The sequence below is a fragment of the Rhyacophila brunnea genome, unplaced genomic scaffold (genome assembly GCF_057557595.1).
Source record: "Rhyacophila brunnea isolate RB1 unplaced genomic scaffold, BYU_Rbru_1.0 scaffold_2, whole genome shotgun sequence".
In the NCBI taxonomy this organism is placed as follows: Eukaryota; Metazoa; Arthropoda; class Insecta; order Trichoptera; family Rhyacophilidae; genus Rhyacophila; species Rhyacophila brunnea.
The window spans coordinates 35,971,131-35,995,138 of NW_028232859.1; the positions used below are offsets into that span (position 1 = coordinate 35,971,131).

Below are 24,008 nucleotides of genomic sequence, written 5' to 3' on the forward strand. Positions count from 1 at the left end.
ATTGCGGGTGTTACCACAACAACTGAAGAAGGTTTCATTGCAATCGGATGAATGGTATAGGGACCATACGAATAAAAGAAGATAGAATGAAGAAGAAGAAGAAGATGATGATTTTTCTAATTCAGAAACCTTCATGGGTGTGCATTCAACCACTTACCAAAATTTCATTGCAATCGGATGAACGGTATAGGAACCATACGTATAAAAGAAAATATAATGAAGAAGAAGAAGAAGATGATGATTTTTCTAATTCAGAAACCTTCATGGGTGTGCATGCAACCACTTACCAAAATTTCATTGCAATCGGATGAATGGTATAGGAACGCATACGGGACAGATACACAGACAGACAGACATACAGACATTCATTTTTATATATTAGTATAGCCTATACTCTTCCCGCAAGTGCAAGCAATAAGTTTACAAAGTTTTATCGCAATCGGATGAACGGTATGGCTGCGCATTAAATACGAACAAACAAACACACAAATATTAATTTTTATATATTAGATGATAATCTCTGTGATCCCAAATTTGACAAGAATTAGGCATTTTATTATTCAAAAAATGGGCAAGATTAACACATTTGAAGATAATTCTAAAGATACTCATTATAAGCTATGTCTTTGACCATTCAAGTGTGATAAACATCCTACGAATAATGATTGCTATATAAAAATTATTGACCTAAGAATAAGGTAGTGTTTTTTTGAAATACGCCATTTCTTTTGGCATTCCCCAGTGGTTAAGCTACACCATACGGCCGTAGCCATAAATTGACAAACTATAATTGAAGTAGTGAGTAAATTGATGTTAACGTGCGTGTTTGAACATGTACCTAACCGAATTTTTTTTTTTTTTAAACGGTACATGTTCAAACACGCGCGTTAATATCATTTTACTCCCTACTCCAATTATAGATGTCAATTTATGGCCACGGCCGTATGTTGTAGCTTAACCACTGAGGAATGCCAAAAGAAATGGCGTATTTCAAAAAAACACTACTTATTCTTAGGTCAATAATTTTTATATGGCAATCATTATTCGTAGGATGTTTATCACTATAATAATGTCGACATAAATTATACTGATGGTTTTATAAATGCGTTTAAAAATTAATAAACGTAAAAAATCTTAACACCACTGCACATTTATGTACTGAAATATGACTATATTCTAAAACATTAGAGCGAGAGGTTTAAAAGAATACTATTTTATGTAATAAAAATACTTTATGCAGTCATCAAATGTTTAAAATAAATATAACAGATAATAAGGCTTCAATATTATATAAATAGATTATCTATAACGTTTAAGGTATGTCCAGGATCATGCTTTGAAAATATAAAAAAAGCTCCATCTTGACCCACGCTGAGCACGTCCGCCCTTAAGGCCGTGCATTAGTTGAGGCACGGTCTAAAATGATCGTTGCTAGGCGATGCGCGGATTGCGGGTCGCGGGTGCAAATGACGCCTGTCAAACGAAATATTATTTGTCATATAAATCCAACATACGTCCATTTTATGTTCTGTTTATTGTTCTATTAGTAACAATAATAATATATTCATTGACATGTTTTCTTTTTAAAGTAAATGGGTAACGTTTTTAGTCATCTTTACACGATTTTAGAATTAATTGGCCCGTCGCCATCACGCAGCAAAGTGACGTGTCTCTGGCTCGACGTTCTCTCAATGAATGTGAAGCGAGTTCAAAATTTCGTCGCGCCTACAGTTGAAAATTATTTGGCGTTTCACTGATGCGTCACCTTAAGCTTATTCAATACAGAATATACACAAAATTTAACAACGATAGATTCTTATTATCTATAATTCTCAGATTGAATAAAAAAAAACAGTGATTTGTAATATAATTGGGATGTAAATTAATAATCACTTAAATATATGTCTTTGTTTATATAAAATTTATTTTTTTCTCAGAATTTTACAATAGTTTTGCATATCTTTACCGATTGTACCTATTAATATTTTTATCCTATTTTTGATATTTTGTTTTCTTATTATTCTTTGAACCCATATTTGATCTTCCTCTCTTCACTGCTTTCAATTTATTTATTTGGTTCAAAGACTCTTCTTTTATTTGTTCACCCGAAGAAACCATGGCTTCGCTGTACTTAACAGACAAGTTTTCAAACACTTCTTTCGGAATCTTAATTTCATCAATATTTGATTTCCCAGTTATTTTTAGAATATCCTGTAAAATGAATTTCAATTGGTTTAATAAACACATAGCTATGAAATGACAATCAAATGTTTGAGATCTAAGTTGAAATAAATGCCTTCCAAGCTTTGGATATTCATTTTACTATACATTGGAAATTTTCCCTTATATAAGCCTCCCAGAGTGGTGGTTATAGTAACAGACCAAAGGCCAACTATATATTATTGTTTATTATCTTAGAATGGATTGCAGTGCCCTATTCGCAATAAATGAAGATTTTCGATTGCACATTTCGTTAAAATTATCATATATTTCAATATGCAACAATCAATTTCTTCACAGTTTACCATATTGCATTCGAAGTATGAGCAATTACTAGCACTACGATTGAAGTTTACAATTTCGTGTCACGACCTGACTGTTGTAATAAACCAACACATTGGATACTTCTTGCTGTGGATCAAACACACATTAAAACAAATGTTATTTTTGGGAAATACAGGACTGGAACCTCCACCCACAGCTTCAGAGACTGCTATGTATGTTTGTAATGCTAGAATTAATGATCAATTTCGTAAAACAATAAACAAATGTCTGTTATTTTTTTTGATTAATAATTTTATTCTATTGCTATTATTGCCGCCGTGTCATTTTATTTATGTAGCATGCGACAATATAAATTAATAAGGCGCTTATTTCAGACCAGTTATCAAAAAAGATGATCCATGTCTGATCTAGAATAAAAATGTATAAACTCCCCTAGATTTTAGAACCTTGACCATCACTTACAATAATCACTAGACATAAGTTAAAAAAAATATTCAAGCGGGCATATAAGCCTTGACAGAGTAGAGGTTTTACCTACAATTTGTATGAGGAATGGTTGTTCAAATACACATTGAACAAAACAATATAATCCGCGAATTTTGGATTATACAAAATACCAGGTTTAAAATTCTTTCCTTAAACAGTTTTATAATAAAAAAAACCATTTTGAGTACAATATGTTTTTCTTGATTATCTCAGCTCAACATCTGTGTGACAAATCACGTTTTGAATGTTTGCTCCTCAATTGTTTTGCCCAGCCATGGGACCGAACCCGTAACTTCCTAGATGGCCACTAAACTAAGCTTCCGTGAATGGAAATATGAGTACAAGTGACATAAGAGTATAAATATATTATCTTACGAGACTTATGAGAAACACCGAAAGCTAGACAGAAATGTAGGACAGGTTCAAAACTGATCATAATATACTGAAGTTATTCCAATATCTATATGTATTACATAAATTTTGAATTGGACATTAAAGGAATATTTCTTTTCAATGCTTTCATAATATGCTTTTACCTGAAACGGTCTGAACTGATCATGAACCAATATGGCAATAGCTGTTCCTAGATTTCCAGCACGTCCAGTTCTGCCAACTCGATGAATGTAAGTTTTGACATTTTTAGGAGGATCATACGATACAACTAAATCGCAATTTGGTATGTCAATTCCTCGTGCTAATGCATCAGTGCTTATTAATCTATAACAAAAAAGTATTTTTCAGTGAATTCACTATAAAAAATCATTGAAAGCAAGCATAAAAATCAAAAAGATTTTTTTTCATACACTTACATATTTACTAATCCAGTTTGAAACTTTTTCAAGACCGATTCTCTTGCATTTTTATTCAATGCAGATGATATTTCGGCAACACTAATTTCTCCCAATGCCAAGTGATTTAATAAAATAGTCAACCGATGAGCTCCCTGAGCAGAGTTAGTGAAGCAAAGTACTTTGTCACACTTGTTTTCTTTCAGAAGGTGGTACAACACCATAGGTTTGTTTGTAACTCTGCATTTCACATATTTTTCTGTTAGTTCCATCGGTGTGGTGTATCTGCCTATGGAATCGTGTTTGACGTTGGATGAATCATCAAAATCGTTACCGATGGCCGAAAAAAGTTTTGGTTGAAACAGACCCCATTCATTTAATTTTTCAGGGTCTTGCGAAAGAGTTGCTGAAAAGAAGAGTTTCTGCGGGGGTCTCTTCAGGTTATAAATTGATTTAAGGTTAACCGCAGGTGCTTTTCCTGTCATTATAGAACTTTCCAACTGAATATGTTGATTAAGATGATGAAGCCAATCGTTTTGTATATGATCCATAATTCTATCCGCTTCGTCCATAACCAAAAAACGAAGATGTTTTAATGAAAATCCTTCAGTGAACTGAAGATGTTCCACCAGCCGTCCTGCAGTGCAAACCATGATATCTATTTCACTTTGCCAACCAGAAGATTCAGCTAAAATAACACAACATACTATCATTAATTGATATATTTAAGAAATCATATAGGTACACACAATTAATTATACTATGTCTCATGTCACCCTTATGCCTACAGGACGCTGTGGCGAAGGGTGGAGGTAGGCTGTTATGATCGAACATAAATAGTGGACACTGTTCATTAAACTTTGTCAGTCAAACGTATTTGTTTTCATTGAACTAAGACTACAATGTGTGTCAGTTTTTTTAAATTCAATTAAACCCTACCTAATCCAAGCCATAGTGGCATAGTAGATGCATAATAATAGTAAAAAAATATTTGTTTATCTATAAAATATCTAAAATTATGCCATTAAACCATACATAATATTTATTAGATATTTTATAAATAGAATATTTTTTATCGATTATGGTTTTATATAGGCAGAAACTTAATAAATCTTAAAAAAACTAATCACCATCTGTAATTTTTATGTATTCTTAATTCAACAAAGAAAAAAAAATATGAAGTGGTCAGCCACCATCAAGATAATTTACAACATTACCATAGAAGAAAATACTTAGTATTGGATTTTTGAAATTGTTCCGGGTTTAGCATTATTAAATATAATTAATACCCATACAAATAAATAATAAATGCGCCCGCTGTGGTCGAAAGGGAGAATGTCTGTTTCTGAATCAGTAGATTCTGGTTCAAATCCCTTGTATGGTGAACTCACATTGTATTTTCAATGAGTGTTTAGGTCCATAATCATGGACTGATTAATTTAAACAAATGGTTAACAGTTAATTTAAGGTAGAAAAGAAACTGTTACACACCAGAATGTAGAGCTAATAGAAGTGTAACGGTAGTTATTTAAATACTCAACTGTATCTCAATAAGGTCATTTGTTCTTGTGCAAATGGCACAGAACCAGTGACTAATGCCACCTTAAGGTTGGTGCCAATGCAATATTCCTTGAAAACTTTCGCAACTTGTTTTGCTAGTTCCTTCACTGGTAATATAATTAAAGCTCGTACGTCCCTGCCCACTCTGTTTGTCAATATCTAGAAGAATTATATAAAAATATATCAGTTTTATTATTAGAATACTGATCAAATAACACTTTACCTACTGCGAAAATTACACAATGTAGATACGGAAAATTCAAAATTGTATGTAGCTTTTCAATCATTCGATATATTTCAATCAAATTTAAACCGTTGTGAAATACAGTTATTATTGCAATATAATAACACATGAATATCAAATATTTCAAAACAATGCATGGAAGTAATGAGTTATACAATACACTCTCAGTAATACTCTCAGTAATACACTACTGTAATCCGCCGTTATTCTTATTAATTGAAAGCATAAAATCAAGCTCTATAATTCGCCGGTATTCGATTGTCAAATTCAGTAGTCCGCCGCATACAAGTATACAATGCATATGAGATGGGTTTATTTTGGAAACTTCTCCCTCGTAAAACGTACGTTCATCGCAAAGAAAGTAATGTACCAGGAAGGAAAATGCCCAAGGACCACATCACAATTATGCCGTGGTCCAATGCAACCGGGACACACAAAATGAAGCTTTTGGTCATAGGGAAAGCCAGGAATTCTAAGCCATTCAAGAATATCTGCCTCACTGAACAACTGGTTGTGTCAAGTGATTTACTGTTTAATATTTAGTTAATAAACTTAGTTTATAAATATGTATAATTTAGTAAATATTTAATTTTGATTATAAATAAAACCGTAATTTGCTAGTACAAATTTCTCAAAAAACAAAACTATTTTTACGAAATACCTGTTTTAATTTTTACCATATTTTGTATGTATGCACTACAATCCGCTTCTTTCACTAATTATTGGAGACTTGACTGATTTTTGGGGTGGTGGATTACACTGAGAGAGTACTGTAGTATGATTTAATTTAGACCCATTTCACTCACTAACACTTTGGAATGTCATATATGACTATACTAAAAAATCACTATTCACTATTTATACATCAGTCAGACGCACCACACCCCTGGGGGGGTTGATGGAAAAGTATATATAATATGTGGAATGAAACTTAAAAAATGTGGGAGTAAAACCAAATAAAATAAATTTCTAAAATAATTGCGGTCGGTGACAAAAATGTGAAACATAATAATATATTTTTTTTATCGTGAAATCATAATTTGAGTGTATGTCCAACAATCTGTTGATTAATCTTTAAAGCAAAAATCGCATCTTGAATTTATTTCGTATGGTAAAGTTGCTCATCTTTAAACAGACCACATTACCGTTCCCAGTACATACTTTGTGTTTGGCTACGACAGGATGCCAGTGGTGGGTGTTGGCAACACAAGCATAGACCCCTCCAAACCATCCCGCCCCGCACCACCCTCGGTCTTAATCGAGTGTGTCATGAAGTCCTACGTTTGAATGTGAAACATCAGCAGTTTTTTTACGCGTGGTAATGTTTCAGGAGCAGATACCCAAGTAATGAGGTTGCCACACTTTCAAGTGAGCTTTGACTGAGTTTACTGAGATGACTTTATTTTGTAAAAATTGCCATGGGTGAGAAAAGCAAGGAGAACCAACATAAAAAATAAATGAATTTAATGATACATGATAAAACATTCAAAGCTAAAACAATACAGACATACACTATGTAAGGAGATCTTCACATCCGTAATAAGATGCTGAAGATTTCTTAAAAGCATTATAATTGGCTTCATGGCCACCAAATCGGACGGCCCGATGGGCCCAACAGCTGGTTGGACCGACTTGAGCATCACTTCCCTCTCAGAGCACATTGTCGGAATGGATGCAAATGGTTTGCATCCTGTTGTTCTCCGCCACATGGACATGTTGGTCAGATGACGAGTTCAAGGTCAAGAAGCTCGTCAGCAAATCCACTGTCGCTAGTCAAAAACTGACTGTGTAGTGGTGTTTACAGTTTGACTCATTTAATTGGGTCACATAAAAATTACATTTCATCAGGTAAAACATTATAATTACCTGAATTATGGGTAAAACATACGCCAAAGTTTTACCACTGCCGGTCGGAGCAGAGACACACATATCACGTGGCCAGAATGCAGCAGCTTTTCTATTCTCATCCAGCAAAAATGGGATTACTTGTGCCTGTACTGGGAACAAATTCTCGATTTTTTCGGCACGCATCTTTTTCTTTATTGAACTGTCGAGATATTTTAAACTTTCAACACTGGTGTTCAAGTTTCTTAAATCAACTGATACTGCAACAGGATGTGTTAACCAATACGGTAACACTTCTCTCACCTTTAAGTAACAAATCAGTACACATGATTAGAATTCATAAGATAAGTACATACATTGAATATGTCAAAATACACATACATATTTCTTAACACGTTGATCGCCATGGGGGTCACCGGTGACCGGCATTGGATTACGTTAAGGGGGCCTTGGGGGTCACCGGTGACCGGCAAAGAAGACCTACCTTAGAGTTGTTCTACAGCGCCGGCGGGCATGCGCAAAGTGAATTTTTCGATATGCGGTGACCGGCATGGCCCTTCTGTATATTACTGCCACTTGGCCTGAAAATATTTCTTCCCAGTCACAAAATATAGGCTCACTATTGTAAAGAATGTACACAATGAAAAAAAAAGTTTTCCTTTTAATTGTAAATGTGTTTTTATTGATATAAAAATAAAAATTAAATAGATTATAAAAATGTAAGTTATAAAAATTATGTAAATAATAAAAAAATAGAATTACTAATAAAATGAAAAAAAACATTATATTCTTTCATAACCTATCAAATAACCTTAGAAACAAATAATCGTTTTTTAACTATTTTATTTAAAACTAGTTGGCGATCAATGTGTTAAGTGTCAGTCTGTCTAATGACCTAATGGGTTGAGCGAATTACAGTCGAACTTGGTTATTACGAGGAAGATGGGACTGACTGAATTTGCTCGTTATAAGCAGTGCCTGCCGGTGATTTTTTGGATTGTAATTTTTGAGGATGCGCTGGGAACTTACCTTATTGAAAAATGATATCAATTCAGCGTTGTTTTTGATTTGACAAAACGTTATTGACATTTGGGAAATTACCTGTATATTTTATATTTTTCATAAAACATGATGCAAGTTACTTAAATCTTTATTGGATTAGTTTTAAGAAACAATTGTATCTTTTATAGTAGATAAATACCTCTTACTTTTAACGGAAGCCATCTTATTCTATATAAGTACATTAGGTATCTTTAGCAATTTGTACACTGTATGAATAATGATTATTATGAAACTATACTTTGTGAAATAGTATTAAGATTTATTAGCTCATTACTAGAATTCATGAATTAATAATTTTCTATATTATAAATAACCGACATCATTTCGCCTTTAGTCAACACACAGGATAATGAAATATTAATTTTCCAGAAATGCGGTAGGTAGCAAAATTATTTTTATCTTCACTGATTTAAATTGGAGTACACATTTATCAAAATATTTTCCGACAATGTATTTCTTACCGATTTTAAATTTAGAAAATAATGAATTTTATTGTTTTTAGTTTTACAGGCATTTTACATACGAGATTGCTAAATATGACACTTAACATAATTTGATCGTGAACAGTAAGCTGCAGCGTCTATAATAACAAACCATAATTCAAATCTGTAATTGCTCTCTACTCAGACCAATATGATGTCATTTTACCCGGTCGGCGCACGATATTCTGGACTTTTATTCTGGATTAGCACGGTTTAAGTTGTTTTATAATGGCTTTAGTTCATACTAAGCTTTGGGTTCATTTTAAGTAAACTAAATATATTGCCGGAGCGCAAATGATTTCAGTGAAGATGATGTATAGTGTATAGTGCCTGTATTATCGCCTATTGGCAATATGGGCACATCGGTTTATGGTTTGCATTACAATAAGTAAGCGATAATATTAAAAACCCATGAAGAAAAAATATGTGGCCCGCCGGGTATTTTTTTGCAGCCCGCCATCATTAATTGTACTTCTGATTACGAATAACTTTTTTATATATTTTTTTAAAAATATTGACAATAGATTAAAATTTGAAGAATTTGTTTGCTCAGTACGTCTTCCTTGCGTCTCGTCTCACACTATGTAACCACTATTTTCTACGTTGAACATCGTGACACATTTAAATACTTTTAACTCCGCGTTGCAAGGAAAAAAATATATGCCCATGATATGGTAAAAAGTTTGAATGGATTTCAATTAAAACTCAAGCTATTCCTTCGACAAATATTGAATAACAACGTGGACCACTTTCCAACTTTGAAATTGCTGAATATACCAGAATATAAATTTGAAGAATATGGTAAAATTATTAAAGCTCTGAATGACGATTTTTCACAAAATGTGGTGACTTCCAAAAAATTGAGACAAGTTTAGCAATAGTACGCGACCCATTTTCAATAGATATTGATAGTGTACCGACAGAGCTACAACTTGAGATTACTGATCAGCAGTGTGACACTTATTTAAGAGAATTGCATCGTCGTGAAGAAATCTCCAAATTTTACAATGCCCTTAATTCAGACAAATTCGACCAACTTAAAGATTATGAAAGAAAAATGTTCGTTATTTATGGATCAACCTATATTATATATTATGTGAACAAACATTTTCGATCATGAACCTCAATAAAAATTCTTTACGATCAAATATCCCCGATGCCCATTTACAAGCAGTTTTGAGAATATCAACTACAAAATTAACACCTGAATATAAAAAAATATTAAAAAATGTACAACATTAGTTCTTACGGCCCGCCGCTCATATTGAATTCTTGAATTTGGCCCTCCATCCAAAAAGTTTGCCCCCCTCTGCTTTAGAATCTACAATTGAACTTTATTTTATTTAATTGTAGATTCTAATGGGATGCATTTGGAATCAAATAAGATGTGTTATCTGTGGTAACAATTATGTTGTGTTTGTTTATGGAATTGCTCTGAGTGATATCAGTGTTATTTTGGAGCAATAAAAATAACATAAACGTGTTACCATGTTAACTATTTAGAATAGCCCTGCAAGTTTGATTAAGTCGTCCCCTGCGTGACAAGCACAGTAAGTATGTTGTCTTTAATTCATTATGAACAAATTCCATTAGAAAATGTTGATGTTACATAATATTATGAAATGGATACATATTCTGTAAGAACCTTGGCTTTTTTTTCAAAATTGTTGGTTCCCAAGACTTTGAATTGCGGCACTACTTCATTTGTTGGAATCGCATGTCCTTCCGAATCCTCTTTATTGGATGTGGAACTTTCAGGTATACATTTTGAAACATCATCAGGAGGAAGTGTCGGTATTGATATTTCATTATCAACTTCAATTTCTTGTCTGCCTTTCTGTGTTGACAAAGATTTAGTTATAGATTTTGCTTTCCGCCTTTCTTCTATCAACTTTTTTAATCTTTGAAGATTTGCTTCTTCGTGATCTTCCTTTGGCTGGATGTCATTTTCTACATACCTTTAAAAATAAAAATGTGGAACAGTTTTTTAAAATGTTTTTTTTACATAACAAATTTAATAAGACTAAAAAATTTTGGTAATTGTACCGCAGATGTCTTGAGCTTTTATATTTTTTTACTAAAACAGTGTTTATTCTATGTAGACAATTATAATAAATACCTTTTTCAGTCGGCGCATTGGCTTTTCGATCCAATTATAATTAATTTAAAATTTTCATACATTTTGATGCATTATTATCACAAACTAAGATTATATTAGGTTGGGGTAGAGGTTTGGTTTGGTCTTAAAAGAAAGTTATAAAATCTCATTACGGCACATTTACCCAAAAAATTTTATACTATAATATCATAATCAAGTACTAAGGAGTAACTTCACAATCAGTTCGGACGCACCTAGCTGGCCCAGTAAAACTAATGAGATAAATGGTATATGTAGATGAAAAATATAGTACCCATAGAAATCAATGTAATATACAGAACCTAACGTATGCAACTTATTGTCGTACTGTTTATATGCTTACTAACACAGTTATTAAAAATAAATCAAATTTAATATCTTATTCGCCTACTAAGTGAACCATGGAAGTGGCATCTAGGTTATCTGGTAGTTGCTAACATGAAACAGGCCGATCAACCATCATAATCCATTTGAAATCTTTCGTCGATATCAAAGAGTTATCATATTTTTACCTATTAACAACAAATAGCGTCATTGCAAGAATTTTTCAATTTATATATCAGTCAAAACATCACTATCTGAAACCTGTCAATTGCATGCTCGAAAGCATAGACAATGAACTAATCATAGACTAATATACTTTTAACTAATCATAGACCAAAGGTTCGTTTCTTTCAACCTGAACGAAACAAATCAAATTAAACCATAGACAATATACATACAAATTGTAGGAGTAGAAAGTTGACCGGAAATGGTTTGAGATTTGACGTTTGGTTCAGTGTATCATTGAAAATCAAACCGTTCTGGGACCATCAGAAATGGTTTGACATGGTGTGTCCCTGATAACTATCTTAGAAATAGAGACCACCAGTTGTTTATTCTCCCCAGGTGCAGAACCAACCTGCCACTGGTAATGCCAATTGGGAGAGTGATAACTGAATACGTGTATTAATTAAGGCGCTAAGTACCAACATTTTCAAAACTGACATTTTTATAGAAAACTGTTCTACGTTCCAACGCCAATACTATTAACTATGATCTAAGTGCCTTAAGCAAGTCAAAAAAATTCAATAAAATATTTTAATCTAGCGACGATGTAAGTCCATTGGCGTGTTTTATATGTAAGGGTGTAAGTACCACTGCAGCGTTCAACGGCATTCCATATAAAATGGCTGAAAACGGTGTATTGACACTCACGAGTTCTGTTAAAAAACGTCGCCAAAAAGATGAAGGAAGTGTCTAAAATGTAAAAAAAAAAAACTAAAACTAGTGGCCAGGAGTACTCCACAATTAATAGTAAAGCGATTCCAGCCATAAAACCTCGAAATTCTGAGGTAAGTACATTTTTATGATTGTTTCACACAATCTGCTAATTTGTCAAGAAAGCGCTAGTGATGTTCAATGCGTATCGTTATAAATGTTATAATATCGATATTAAGCAACTTTTTTTTAATACATTTTTGATTTGAAATTCAGAATATTAAGTATATCTAATGTATAAAAATCAATATGTGTTTGTTTGTTTGTTCGTATTTTATGCCCTGCCATACCGTTCATCCGATTGTGATAAAACTTTGTCAACTTATTGCTTGCACTTGCGCGAAGAGTATATGCTATATCTTATATATAAAAATGAATGTCTGTCTGTCTGTCTGTCTGTCTACTTCCTATACCATTCAACCGATTGCGATAAAATTTTGTTGTGGTTGTATGCACACCCGCAGAGGTTTCTGAATTAGAAAAATCATTATCTTCTTCTTCTTCTTAATTCTATTTTCTTTTATTCGTATGGTTCCTATACCATTCATCCGATTGCGACAAAACTTTCGTCAGTTATTGTACGCACACCTGCAAAGGTCTCTAAATTATAAAAACCATATTCTTCTTCTTCTTCTTCATTATACCTTCTTTTATTCGTATGGTTCCTATGGCATTCATCCGATTGCGATGAAACCTTCGTTAGTTGTTGTGATAATACCCACAAAAATTTCTGAATTAGTACAACCATCTTCCTCTTCTTCTTCTTCTATACTATATTCTTTTATTCGTATGGTCCCTATTCCATTCATCCGATTGCGATGAAACCTTCGTAAGTTATTGTGGTAACACCCGCAAAGGTTTCTGAATTAGTACAACCATCCTCTTCTTCTTCTTCTTCTATTCTATATTCTTTTATTCGTATGCGTTCCTATTCCATTCATTTGATTGCAATAAAATTTTCGTCAGTAATTGTGCCAACACCCGCGAAGATTTCTGAATTAGTACAACAATTTTCTTCTTCTTCTTTTATTCTATCTTCTTCTATTCGTATGCGTTCCTATACCATTCATCCAATTGCAATGAAATTTTGACCAGTTTATCTGCGCACGCCCGCGAAGGTTTCTGAATTAGTACAACCATCTTCTTCTTCTTCTATTCGTATGCGTTCTTATAGCATTCATCCGATTGCGATGAAATTTTGACCAGTTGTTGTGCGGACGCCCGCGAAGGTTTCTGAATTAGTACAACCATATTCTTCTTCTTCTATTCGTATGGTCCCTATTCCATTCATCCGATTGCGATGAAACCTTCGTAAGTTATTGTGGTAACACCCGCAAAGGTTTCTGAATTAGTACAACCATCCTCTTCTTCTTCTTCTTCTATTCTTTTATTCGTATGCGTTCCTATTCCATTCATTTGATTGCAATAAAATTTTCGTCAGTAATTGTGCCAACACCCGCGAAGGTTTCTGAATTAGTACAACAATTTTCTTCTTCTTCTTTTATTCTATCTTCTTCTATTCGTATGCGTTCCTATACCATTCATCCGATTGCAATGAAATTTTGACCAGTTGTTGTGCGCACGCCCGCGAAGGTTTCTGAATTAGTACAACCATCTTCTTCTTCTTCTATTCGTATGCGTTTTTATAGCATTCATCCGATTGCGATGAAATTTTGACCAGTTGTTGTGTGCACGCCCGCGAAGGTTTCTGAATTAGTACAACCATCTTCTTCTTCTTCTATTCGTATGCGTTCTTATAGCATTCATCCGATTGCGATGAAATTTTGACCAGTTGTTGTGCGGACGCCCGCGAAGGTTTCTGAATTAGTACAACCATATTCTTCTTCTTCTATTCGTATGCGTTCTTATAGCATTCATCCGATTGCGATGAAACCTTCGTAAGTTATTGTGGTAACACCCGCAAAGGTTTCTGAATTAGTACAACCATCCTCTTCTTCTTCTTCTTCTATTCTATATTAATAATAATTAATAATGCCTTATTAAATTAAATGGGAAATACACATCCTATAATTAATTAAGAACATATTTTTTATTAATTATTTCATGATTGCTAAGTTGTACGGTATCAAATAAGAAAAATGTGTACTACTATTTAAATTAAAACATTTCAAAGTGTGATATTGACTGACTCACATAAATGTACCTACTTAATACATAACAAAGTTCAAAATAATTATTGATAATTTATCAGTTTTATCACCAGTAGATGTTTATAATATGGACACAGGCTGGGTATTGTTTACAGGTAAAGGATAATGGGAATCACTGCACACATAACGACATAACATAACAAGTATTTTATTATGGCCGGCCTATTTACTGCAGACTTAGACAAAGCCGTGTTTGTCTTATTTTTACTATTAGTCCAGGATCCCATAGACGTTTCGTATACATAATACTCGGAACACGTTCTGACAATTGGGATAGGTTCTCGGGGTCACAAAGATATATAATATCGATGTTGCCAGGCGATATTAGTAGTATTTTTTTTTATTGAGGTTATAATTTTATTTCTTATAACCCACCAAAAATTGTTCTGAATTCTTCAATAAAACCAAGACCGAATCAGGGATTGATTGCAAATGCAATAACATGCCGATGGCATGGTGGTAGAACGGTTCGTCTCATTTCAAAAAATAAAAATAGCGGGTAAGTGCAATGTGTTCAAAATTATCGATTCTTAGGATCCTCCTTGGCTTAAATTATTTTATTTGGTGATATTTTTGTATAGAATCACCCAGATTGGTTTCTTTACCATATATATGCATATGGCATTAGTTTTAGTAGGTATAATGGTCAATCCAGAAACAGTGTAGGTTGCACATATAGGTAGGTGAATAACATGACATTATATATCTTTGTAACCCCTAGAACCTATCCCAATTGTCAGAATGCGTTCCGCATTTTATGTTTACGAAAAGTTTATGGGATCCTGCACTATATTATAATAACAATAATGTTATCTCTTAGGCGTAAAACCCACTTAACGGAGTGAGTGGGGCTCTCGCGCAAAATTTCACAAGTGGCGTGTAAATCATCGAAAATACAACGTAATCAAATACGCCAGCGCACACTGGATTTGACGACGCCTTGTGCCCGCCTGCCCCATGAGTCATCGTTTTTTGGCTTCTCAGCGATACGATTTAACGAAAATACAACGTAGTCCATTCATTGAACACGGCAAGTAAAATCACGCTCCTCGAAGCATCGTCGATAAGACGGGCGAGAAGCCATTATTTAAGAACAATGAACTCTTTGTTTAGTTATTGCGTGTCCGATATTAATTACATGCCCCGAGAAATTTAATAATATTTTTATTGCTTTGTTATGAGAGACGCTGATAATATTAATTATTTTGTGCTCCTTGAGCCCCTTATAACATAGGTGGAGGGTAATGCGCGGGTGGGAAGGGGCCTACTCAGTAGTGAGCGCACCGAACGCTTTTTTGGTGGGTTTTATGCCTTATACCACATAAGGAAAAAGGCGGACATTTGAGTAAAGTTGTACGTACTTGATTTATGATACTCTATAGCAGCGATTTCCAAACTGGGAGGCGCGGGGTGTTGCTAAGGGAGGCGCGAAAAGTTTAACACAATTTACTTAAAACCAGAATCCATATTGTCATACAGTGAAAGTGACGTGACAAATATTTATTTGAATATGTAGATGTTGAATTTATTTAAAATTTAAGAAAAGAATAATGTAGCCACAAGTATGAAGTTTGCAAATGCATAGTTTATAAAACGGTCGCTAGTTATAAACTATAGAAAAAAACAGTCCTATAAAAGGTTGTTTGCAAACCTGATTGACAAATTTTATAATACGTCACTTCTACACTATTGTGTAGCGCGCTGGCTATCTCGTGAAAAAATGAAGTCTGAATAAAAGGGTCAAATCATAATGTTGAAATTTGACGCAAGTTTGTTTAGGAACGATAATACGATTACGATAAATACGATTTTGTTGTATTTGGTTGAAATAAAAATAAGCGGGTGAATAAATCAATGCAAAGACTACAAATGTATTCACTGATTTTAAAAGACAAAGTGAAGGCATTCATAAAAATTTGGAGCTTTGGAAATCAAAATTACAAAAAAAAAGTTCGCCATGTATCCACATTTAAATTATTTCTATGCCAGATATATATTGAAACAAACAAAAATCTATTTACTGAGTTCTAGAATAGTTGATAATGCACTTTTAACATTATTTTACTAATTGTAAAAATTGTGGTTGAAAGATCCTGATCTCGGGGCCCGCTTCAGGATGTGGGGCCCATGATAGAATCCATTTGTCAATGAACATGATAAATTTGGATTGACCACTAAACAAGCACATTCATCGCATAAAAAACAAATTAATTTAAAAACTAATATATAAGTACTTAGTAAAACCTTGTTTATTTTTTTTTTCATTTTGTGTAAGTACATTGTTGACTGTTTAAAAAGGTGTCTGTATTATTTAATGAAATAAAGGGGGGGGGAGGCGCCAAGATTAGTTTATTTTTAAAAGGGAGGCGTAGTAACATAAAGTTTGGAAACCACTAATCTATAGTCTCTAGCGTCATATGCACATCGCTGAAATAAAACGCAGAATGATTGTGTTAGGACTTACTAGGTAAATACACAATTGAATTGATAAAACAAAAGTATCGAAAAACCTTATTTTTTAAATTTATAATATTGTACCCATCTCTATTGAAAATGTCATCAGTGTGTACTTAGATCCCACCAGCGTCCCTGAGCTGGTACTTAGACCCTAAAATAAGATTCTTTGCGTGGTACTTACACCGTGACCGGAAATGTCAATTTCAAAGCTATGTACTGTGGAAATTCAAAATAAATTTAAGTTTTAAAATTATAGAAGCTGCCGAGATTGCTTCATACTGTGAAACTACATTTTTCAAAATGTCTGCTTCATACAATTTTATTTGACAAATCAGTATTTTGTAGCCACAAGCAAAACTACTTTTTGTTACTTAGCGCCTTAATTAATACACGTAATCAACTATGTTCAACGAAATTGCTTCGGGTGTTGATATATTCCACCTACGTGAGAATGAGTTTAGGTGGATGTTGTTTTATAAAATCTTAAAATAGGGTCTGCTTAACTCATCCGGTGTACTTCCTTGTACCTATCTAATTCATCTACTGATATATCTCTTTTTTTATGTAATACTGTTATATTTATATATCTTTGTTTCTAAATGTCATGTTGTGAACGTCTTAAACTTATAATTTGTAATGTCTACAATATGTTGAAAAAATAAATGAATGAATGAAAGAATGAATGAATAGACTAATGGCAATCTGTCAAAGTGTGGATAAGCATTATTCGGCATTTATATATCGTGAGGTGTTCATATTAATATGTTAGGCATTTACACCATAGAAGTTTACTTGAATTATGTAAATTATAGATTATTAATCAATACCTATTATTCATAAGTAACCATACGCGAACAAGAAGCCGCCTTTGGTCTTATTATCTCAAAATCCAACCATATTTTCTGTGCAAATTGTTCGATTTAATATCATTACTATAATTATTATGTCAGACCAATAATTTATTTTCATTTTATTTATATTTTGTAACGGAGATTCTAAACTACAAACTGTGTTAAATCAACACGTATATTACCTACATAACGAATTTTATCAATTTAATATGTTCGATTGTCATCTAAGTCACAAAATCATACTGTCGACATGAACAAGTGGTCAATTATAAAAAGCTCTTATCAAAAGTAATTTTTAAAAAACTTGTCATACCTATAAATCTTATAAATTAACTAAATGGCTACCTATTCACGAAGCATTCTTTATATTTTGTACATTTAAAATGAATGAATACGAATTTGTATTATCGTAGACAACGATAGGAGGTTAGAATTTCATAACAAGTTGATGCTTCAATAAATATGTTTCTGTTTTAGAGACTAATATGTTAAGAATTAATTTTAAGTATTGGCAACACTAATTGGTCGTCAAAAAAGCGTTTCCGTGGACATTTACCAAACGGTCCCAAACCAAACGGTTCCATTTCCATTTGATTCAGGTTGAATGATACAGACTTTAATAATACTATATCAGTGTTGCCATCTTTTCAAAGTGAAATTATAGTACAGAGCCTCCAAAATTATAGTGTATGGGGGAAAAATATAAAACGCGTTGTCATCTGTTGAAAATGTACCTAATAAATGTAAAAAAAAACGGAGAATTTGAGAAACTCAGAGACCCCTTTTTATTAAGGTAGCTCTTTCGACTAAAAATGCTTACCGAAGAATTTATTCAAAAAATTTCATTTTAAACCAAAGTCAAGGGACTTTTTTACGTTTTTCAAAGTTCTCCAAATCTTTTTATATTGCGAAATTATAGTACCTACCTACTTTTCACCAATTTATCGAACGGAAATATAGAGATTTTAGTACTTTTTACATACCTATTTTTCCGATGTTCAAAATTATAGTATTTTTGGGCGTCCTATACCAGTTTTATATCGTACATAATAGTACGTGGAACAAAATTATAGTAGAAAATACTATAATTATAGTACGGTTGGCAGCACTGCATTATATTAACATTATTAGGTTCGTATAATTCATACTGAATCAAACTAAACCATAGACAATATACGTACAAATTGTATGAGTAGAAAATACACCGGAAATTGTTTGAGATTTGACGTTTGGTTCAGTGTATCATTGAAAATCAAATCGTTCTCGGACCATCAGAAATGGTTTGACATGATACGTCAAACCGATTCGGACGGTTCATAGATTAATGACGATCTGTCAAACGTCAGAAAAACGTTTCCGTGGACATTCTACCAAACGGTCCCAAATCCAATTTGCCATTTGATTTGTTCAATTCAGGTTGAATGATACGAACCTTTTGTATATTATCCAAATTTACTACATTATGGATACTACTCTCGAGAGCATAGAGAATGTGTTACAAAAATTCAACAATGTCTCCGTGTGTACAGACCTAACTTATATGAAGAATGGATGGGGGATCCACTGTCGAAAACTAGGTACCAATCAATACTCGCAACTAGACAGAATCTGACATTCGAATGACGTTTTGAAAATGGCGTCCATATGGTAGATCGTAGTTCAATTTTTGGCCGTTCCTTAGATTAGTTTGTATAGGACTGTACGTTGAGGTTTTATATGATACTTAATAATATTATTGATTATGACGACAATTATCCATAAATAGGTAGGTACCTAGGTCCATTGCTCTTTCCGTGCTGAAACTACAGCCCTTTTAATCATATACCTAATCGAAATGAATGACCAAAAAAGAGGAAAACATTTTCAGCTTGTAGCATTATTATAAAATTTAATTCGTCCAGGGTAGATAGGTATATTATAATAATATTATTGACGATTTTGTATTTTCAACTCATTGATGATCACGTAAACTGTCTATGGATAGCAGTCGCGTTCACTATGGTTTGACAGCTGTCACAAATTGAATTTGATAAGAAAGAATGTGACGTGTAGAGAATCGTTTGGTTTGAGTAATAGTCGTGGTAAAGTTTGGTTATTAACTTAAACCAATATGCCACTCCACTGTTCTATAAAACATGAACCCTTTTCGTCCGATTAAGGTGCCTGACATGGCATCACATAATGTAAATATTTTCAGTAAAATGAGACTTTTAGTTACTACTCGTACATTATTAGCTGTGATCGTGGGTGTATGTGCAGCGCTAATAATTTTGTCCTACAACACCAACCGATTTATTATTGCCAAGCAGAAACCATTTTCACCGCTGCCTAGTGATTCTTTAAGCGTTTCCGATGATAATTTCGGCAGTTTATCTGTCCGTTATTCACCAACCGAAGACTTGGAAACGAGGGTATCGGATTCTGAGGCCCTCGTTTCATTACAAGCGGCTTTAGAAATGAAAATGCTAGGAAAGTCGGATAAAGCCTCAAAACTGTTTCAACATGCTGTTATTCTTTCTCCAAAACATCCAGATATTCTCACCCATTTCGGAGAGTTTATAGAAGAAACTAAAAGAGATATTCTTAAAGCGGATGAACTTTATCTCCGTGCGCTATCCAGTTACCCAGATCACCCAGGTGCTCTCAGTAATAGACAGCGTACAGCTAGCATTGTTGAAAATCTTGACCGTGAGATGTTAAAAAAAATTGATGAAAAACGGGATGCTTTATCTGCCATCCCTGACTCAAACGCTGCTCTCAGAAGAGCTAAGAAGGAAGCATATTTTCAACACATTTACCACACAGTTGGAATTGAAGGCAATACAATGACACTGCAGCAGACCAGATCTATCGTAGAAACAAGAATAGCAGTTGCTGGAAAAAGTATTGATGAGCATAATGAGATATTAGGACTCGATGCGGCTATGAAATATCTCAACTCGACTCTGATAAATAGGATGCGTGACGTTACTGTTGATGACATTTTGGAAATCCATAGACGCGTTCTAGGATATGTGGATCCTACTGAAGGAGGATATTTTAGAAGAACTCAAGTTTATGTCGGTGGACATATACCTCCGGGTCCAATGTTTATACATATATTGATGGAACAGTTTTTAAAATGGGTTAACTCAGATGATGCATTAGATTTGCATCCTGTTCGGTAATTAGACAATTATTTTATTATATTTTATTTTTAAAATTATCGTTACATTTTTTCTTGATGTTTAATAACTTGATACTAAGCGAGATAACCAATAATTTTGTTTTTCAGCGCATCTATTCTATACAAAAGACTGCTATCGGGCGCTACGGCAGCTATCTAGGGTAGGTTTGTATATAAGTATTGGCACTTATTGTAACAATTACATCTAACTTATTACAAACCTACCCCAGATAGCTGCCGTAGCGGCCGAAAGCAGTCTTGTGTATAGAATAGATGCGCTGATTCAATTTCTGAATCACATTTAAACTTAAGTTCGTTAATCTCTGTTTTCCCATAAAAACTATTTTGAAAAGTGATTGTACGACTCCATCAATGTTAAGACGTACTACGAATTCAGACACCAATAGAAAGAAAAATGCATCTTATAATCATATAATCAATGCAGCACAGTTTTTGGGAATGTATGAACAGTAAAGTTTTAAAATGTTAGTGGATAAGCAAAAATTGTAGTTACCTTGGTTACTTATTGTGGCGAACACAAAATTCTTGAAGATTGTGAGTTTAAACACACTATAGTTACTTTGGCTTAATAACGTCCAAGCTAATCCTTCCTTTATAATAATGGTGAATTATGAATTTTAAGATAATGATGGGTGACCATTTTGATGCTATATGGATACAATATAATACATAATATCGTTCATCATAGTTAAATGATATAACTTATACAAAACCTAATCGAAACTTGATTGATAATAGAGATAGTGTTTGTTTAGATTTTTGACTTTTTTTATTGTTTTAGGTACGCTGCTTTAGCCCATTATAAACTAGTGCATATTCATCCGTTTATCGATGGAAATGGTCGAACATCGAGACTTTTGATGAACCTTCTACTGATGCAAGCCGGTTACCCGCCGGTCATAATATTGAAACAACACAGACACCTCTATTATCAACATTTGCAAACGGCAAATGAAGGCGACGTGCGACCGTTTGTGAGATTTATAGCAGAATGCACTGAGAGGACTTTGGATCTATACCTGTGGGCTACCAGTGAGTTTTCTCATCAAGTGCCTGCACTAGGACAACCCACGATACTTGTAGAAGGCAGCGGTTTCGGTGATGATATATCATAATACATGAATTGAGAAATGAGCACTTGTTTGAATAAATCAATCAGTCCATTTCTCATTTTACTTCTAATCAACTGTGATAATTTATCTATATAATTAGTATAATCTGGTCTCCCATAAGAATATCATTATTGGCTATTTATATTAAAATACACGTCATTTTATCAGTTTGATAAACAGGTATATCTTGTACAACCCCATTTTAATAACTAGAAACAAACAGTATTTTTTTGTTTCTCACCAGTCAATTCCAGCTTGAAGGCATGAATTTTTCAATAGTCACTTATTCCTAATATTATTGAAGAAACTGTATATTGCGTAATGTCTTCCCTGTGTTTGTTTATTAATTTTATTAAATTTGTGAAATATAATCATATGAAATCTATATAAAATACCTAGATAATTTTGATAAACCTGAAACTATTGTAGAAAAAAAAATGGACCGAGTGGGATTCAAACTCGCATCTTTCACTGTTTGGTGAGTGCTGTTATCTTTTCTGTGTCTCATGTAATTGTTTTCAAAATGGTCTATTTTCATAAAAATCTAACAGTTTTAAATCTTGTGTATATTTCAAGTGTGGAAAAAAATGTATATAAATTATATATAACATAGTGACATATTTTATACATAGAAGATTTATGTCTGTAAATATTGTAAACAATTTGAGTAAAACAATGTTATTTATCATGGAAAATAAAGAAAAAAATAATATACTTCTCAAAATATCGCCTCATATTCATATACACCTGATAACTATTTATTGCATTATAATTAATATAGACAAATTGTTGAAAACAGAATTACAATATTATGTGTTTAGTAAGATTTAAAATTTTCTCATGCCCATATCTCTGAATTTTTCAAATGTGGGGACCGTCCATTCATTTCCAAGGCGACGAAATATTAATGATTAACAAAATTATCTCCACCAAACCAAGTTTTGGTCAGCTGATTCTGAATCCTGATTTTATTATTTACAGTGCATAATACATTTTTTTGGAATCAAGGTAAAATGTTTCTCCTATTTTCTTACTTACTTACTTTACTTACTTTTGGCAGCAAACGAAGAGCTAAACTATTTTAATGTAGTCCATAATTTATTGGTTGCAAAAGGATATTTATTATATTATTATTTATTTTCTGATTGTAAAAAATGGGTAATATTATACTTTACATACACCTAAAATGATGTTGACTATTATTTAGCTATCCCACCAATCATCAACGAGTGGCTATTCAGTTATACAACTGTAACTTTACATATATTATCTTGCAAAAATATCCATACTTATCGAAAATAAAATAAATTTTGAAATGGGTACATACCTCAAAAAAACCTAGACCAAGTGGGACATCTGACATCTTTCACGCTCTGTGGGCGAGTGCTCTTGTTCCTTGAGCTAAGGCCATAGACCAGTGATGGCAAATAGGTGGCATGCGTGCCCACTAGGCACGCCAAAAGTCTTCGACGGCACGCCAAAAAAATAAATTCCCTTTATTTTTTAATATTAAAAATGTTTATACCGGGAAAATATAAAATCAAAGCGAAATCATGTTGGACACACACTGGACAGTTAGTGTTATGATACACCCCTGTTACAGGCGGGCTTCTCCCGGTGTAAAATAATCATTTAGTAGCTATCAAGTCGAAACGTAACCCTGACCTCTAGAAACGGCTTCGTAAAACATCTAATCTGTTTCCTTGCTCAACCACGTAAGTATTTTTTTATTCATAAGTAAAGGCCTTCGTCCGGTGTGTGAAAATCATATACTGGGCGGAGGTGTAATTAAGATAAATTTAATTTGATTTAAAAAGTATAAATGATGATGGATGAAAGAGATAATTTTAAGACTAAATAT

General features: G+C 33.2%; 2 protein-coding genes across 2 annotated transcripts; one reads left to right on the forward strand and one right to left on the reverse strand.

Annotated features, from left to right (window-relative positions):
• Positions 1-1,906: 1,906 nt before the first annotated feature.
• Dbp73D (putative ATP-dependent RNA helicase Dbp73D) lies at positions 1,907-11,731 on the reverse strand. Its single transcript, XM_085946270.1, has 7 exons — positions 11,622-11,731; positions 10,618-10,930; positions 7,450-7,731; positions 5,321-5,498; positions 3,801-4,467; positions 3,528-3,708; positions 1,907-2,211 (listed from the first exon to the last, which is right to left on the reverse strand). Exons 1-7 carry the CDS (start codon positions 11,642-11,644, stop codon positions 1,993-1,995), a joined length of 1,863 nt encoding a protein of 620 aa, XP_085802396.1. The 5' UTR covers positions 11,645-11,731; the 3' UTR covers positions 1,907-1,992.
• Positions 11,732-19,860: 8,129 nt separating this feature from the next.
• On the forward strand, positions 19,861-23,331 carry Fic (FIC domain protein adenylyltransferase). Its single transcript, XM_085946907.1, has 2 exons — positions 19,861-21,011; positions 21,817-23,331. Exons 1-2 carry the CDS (start codon positions 19,984-19,986, stop codon positions 22,148-22,150), a joined length of 1,362 nt encoding a protein of 453 aa, XP_085803033.1. The 5' UTR covers positions 19,861-19,983; the 3' UTR covers positions 22,151-23,331.
• Positions 23,332-24,008: the final 677 nt, after the last annotated feature.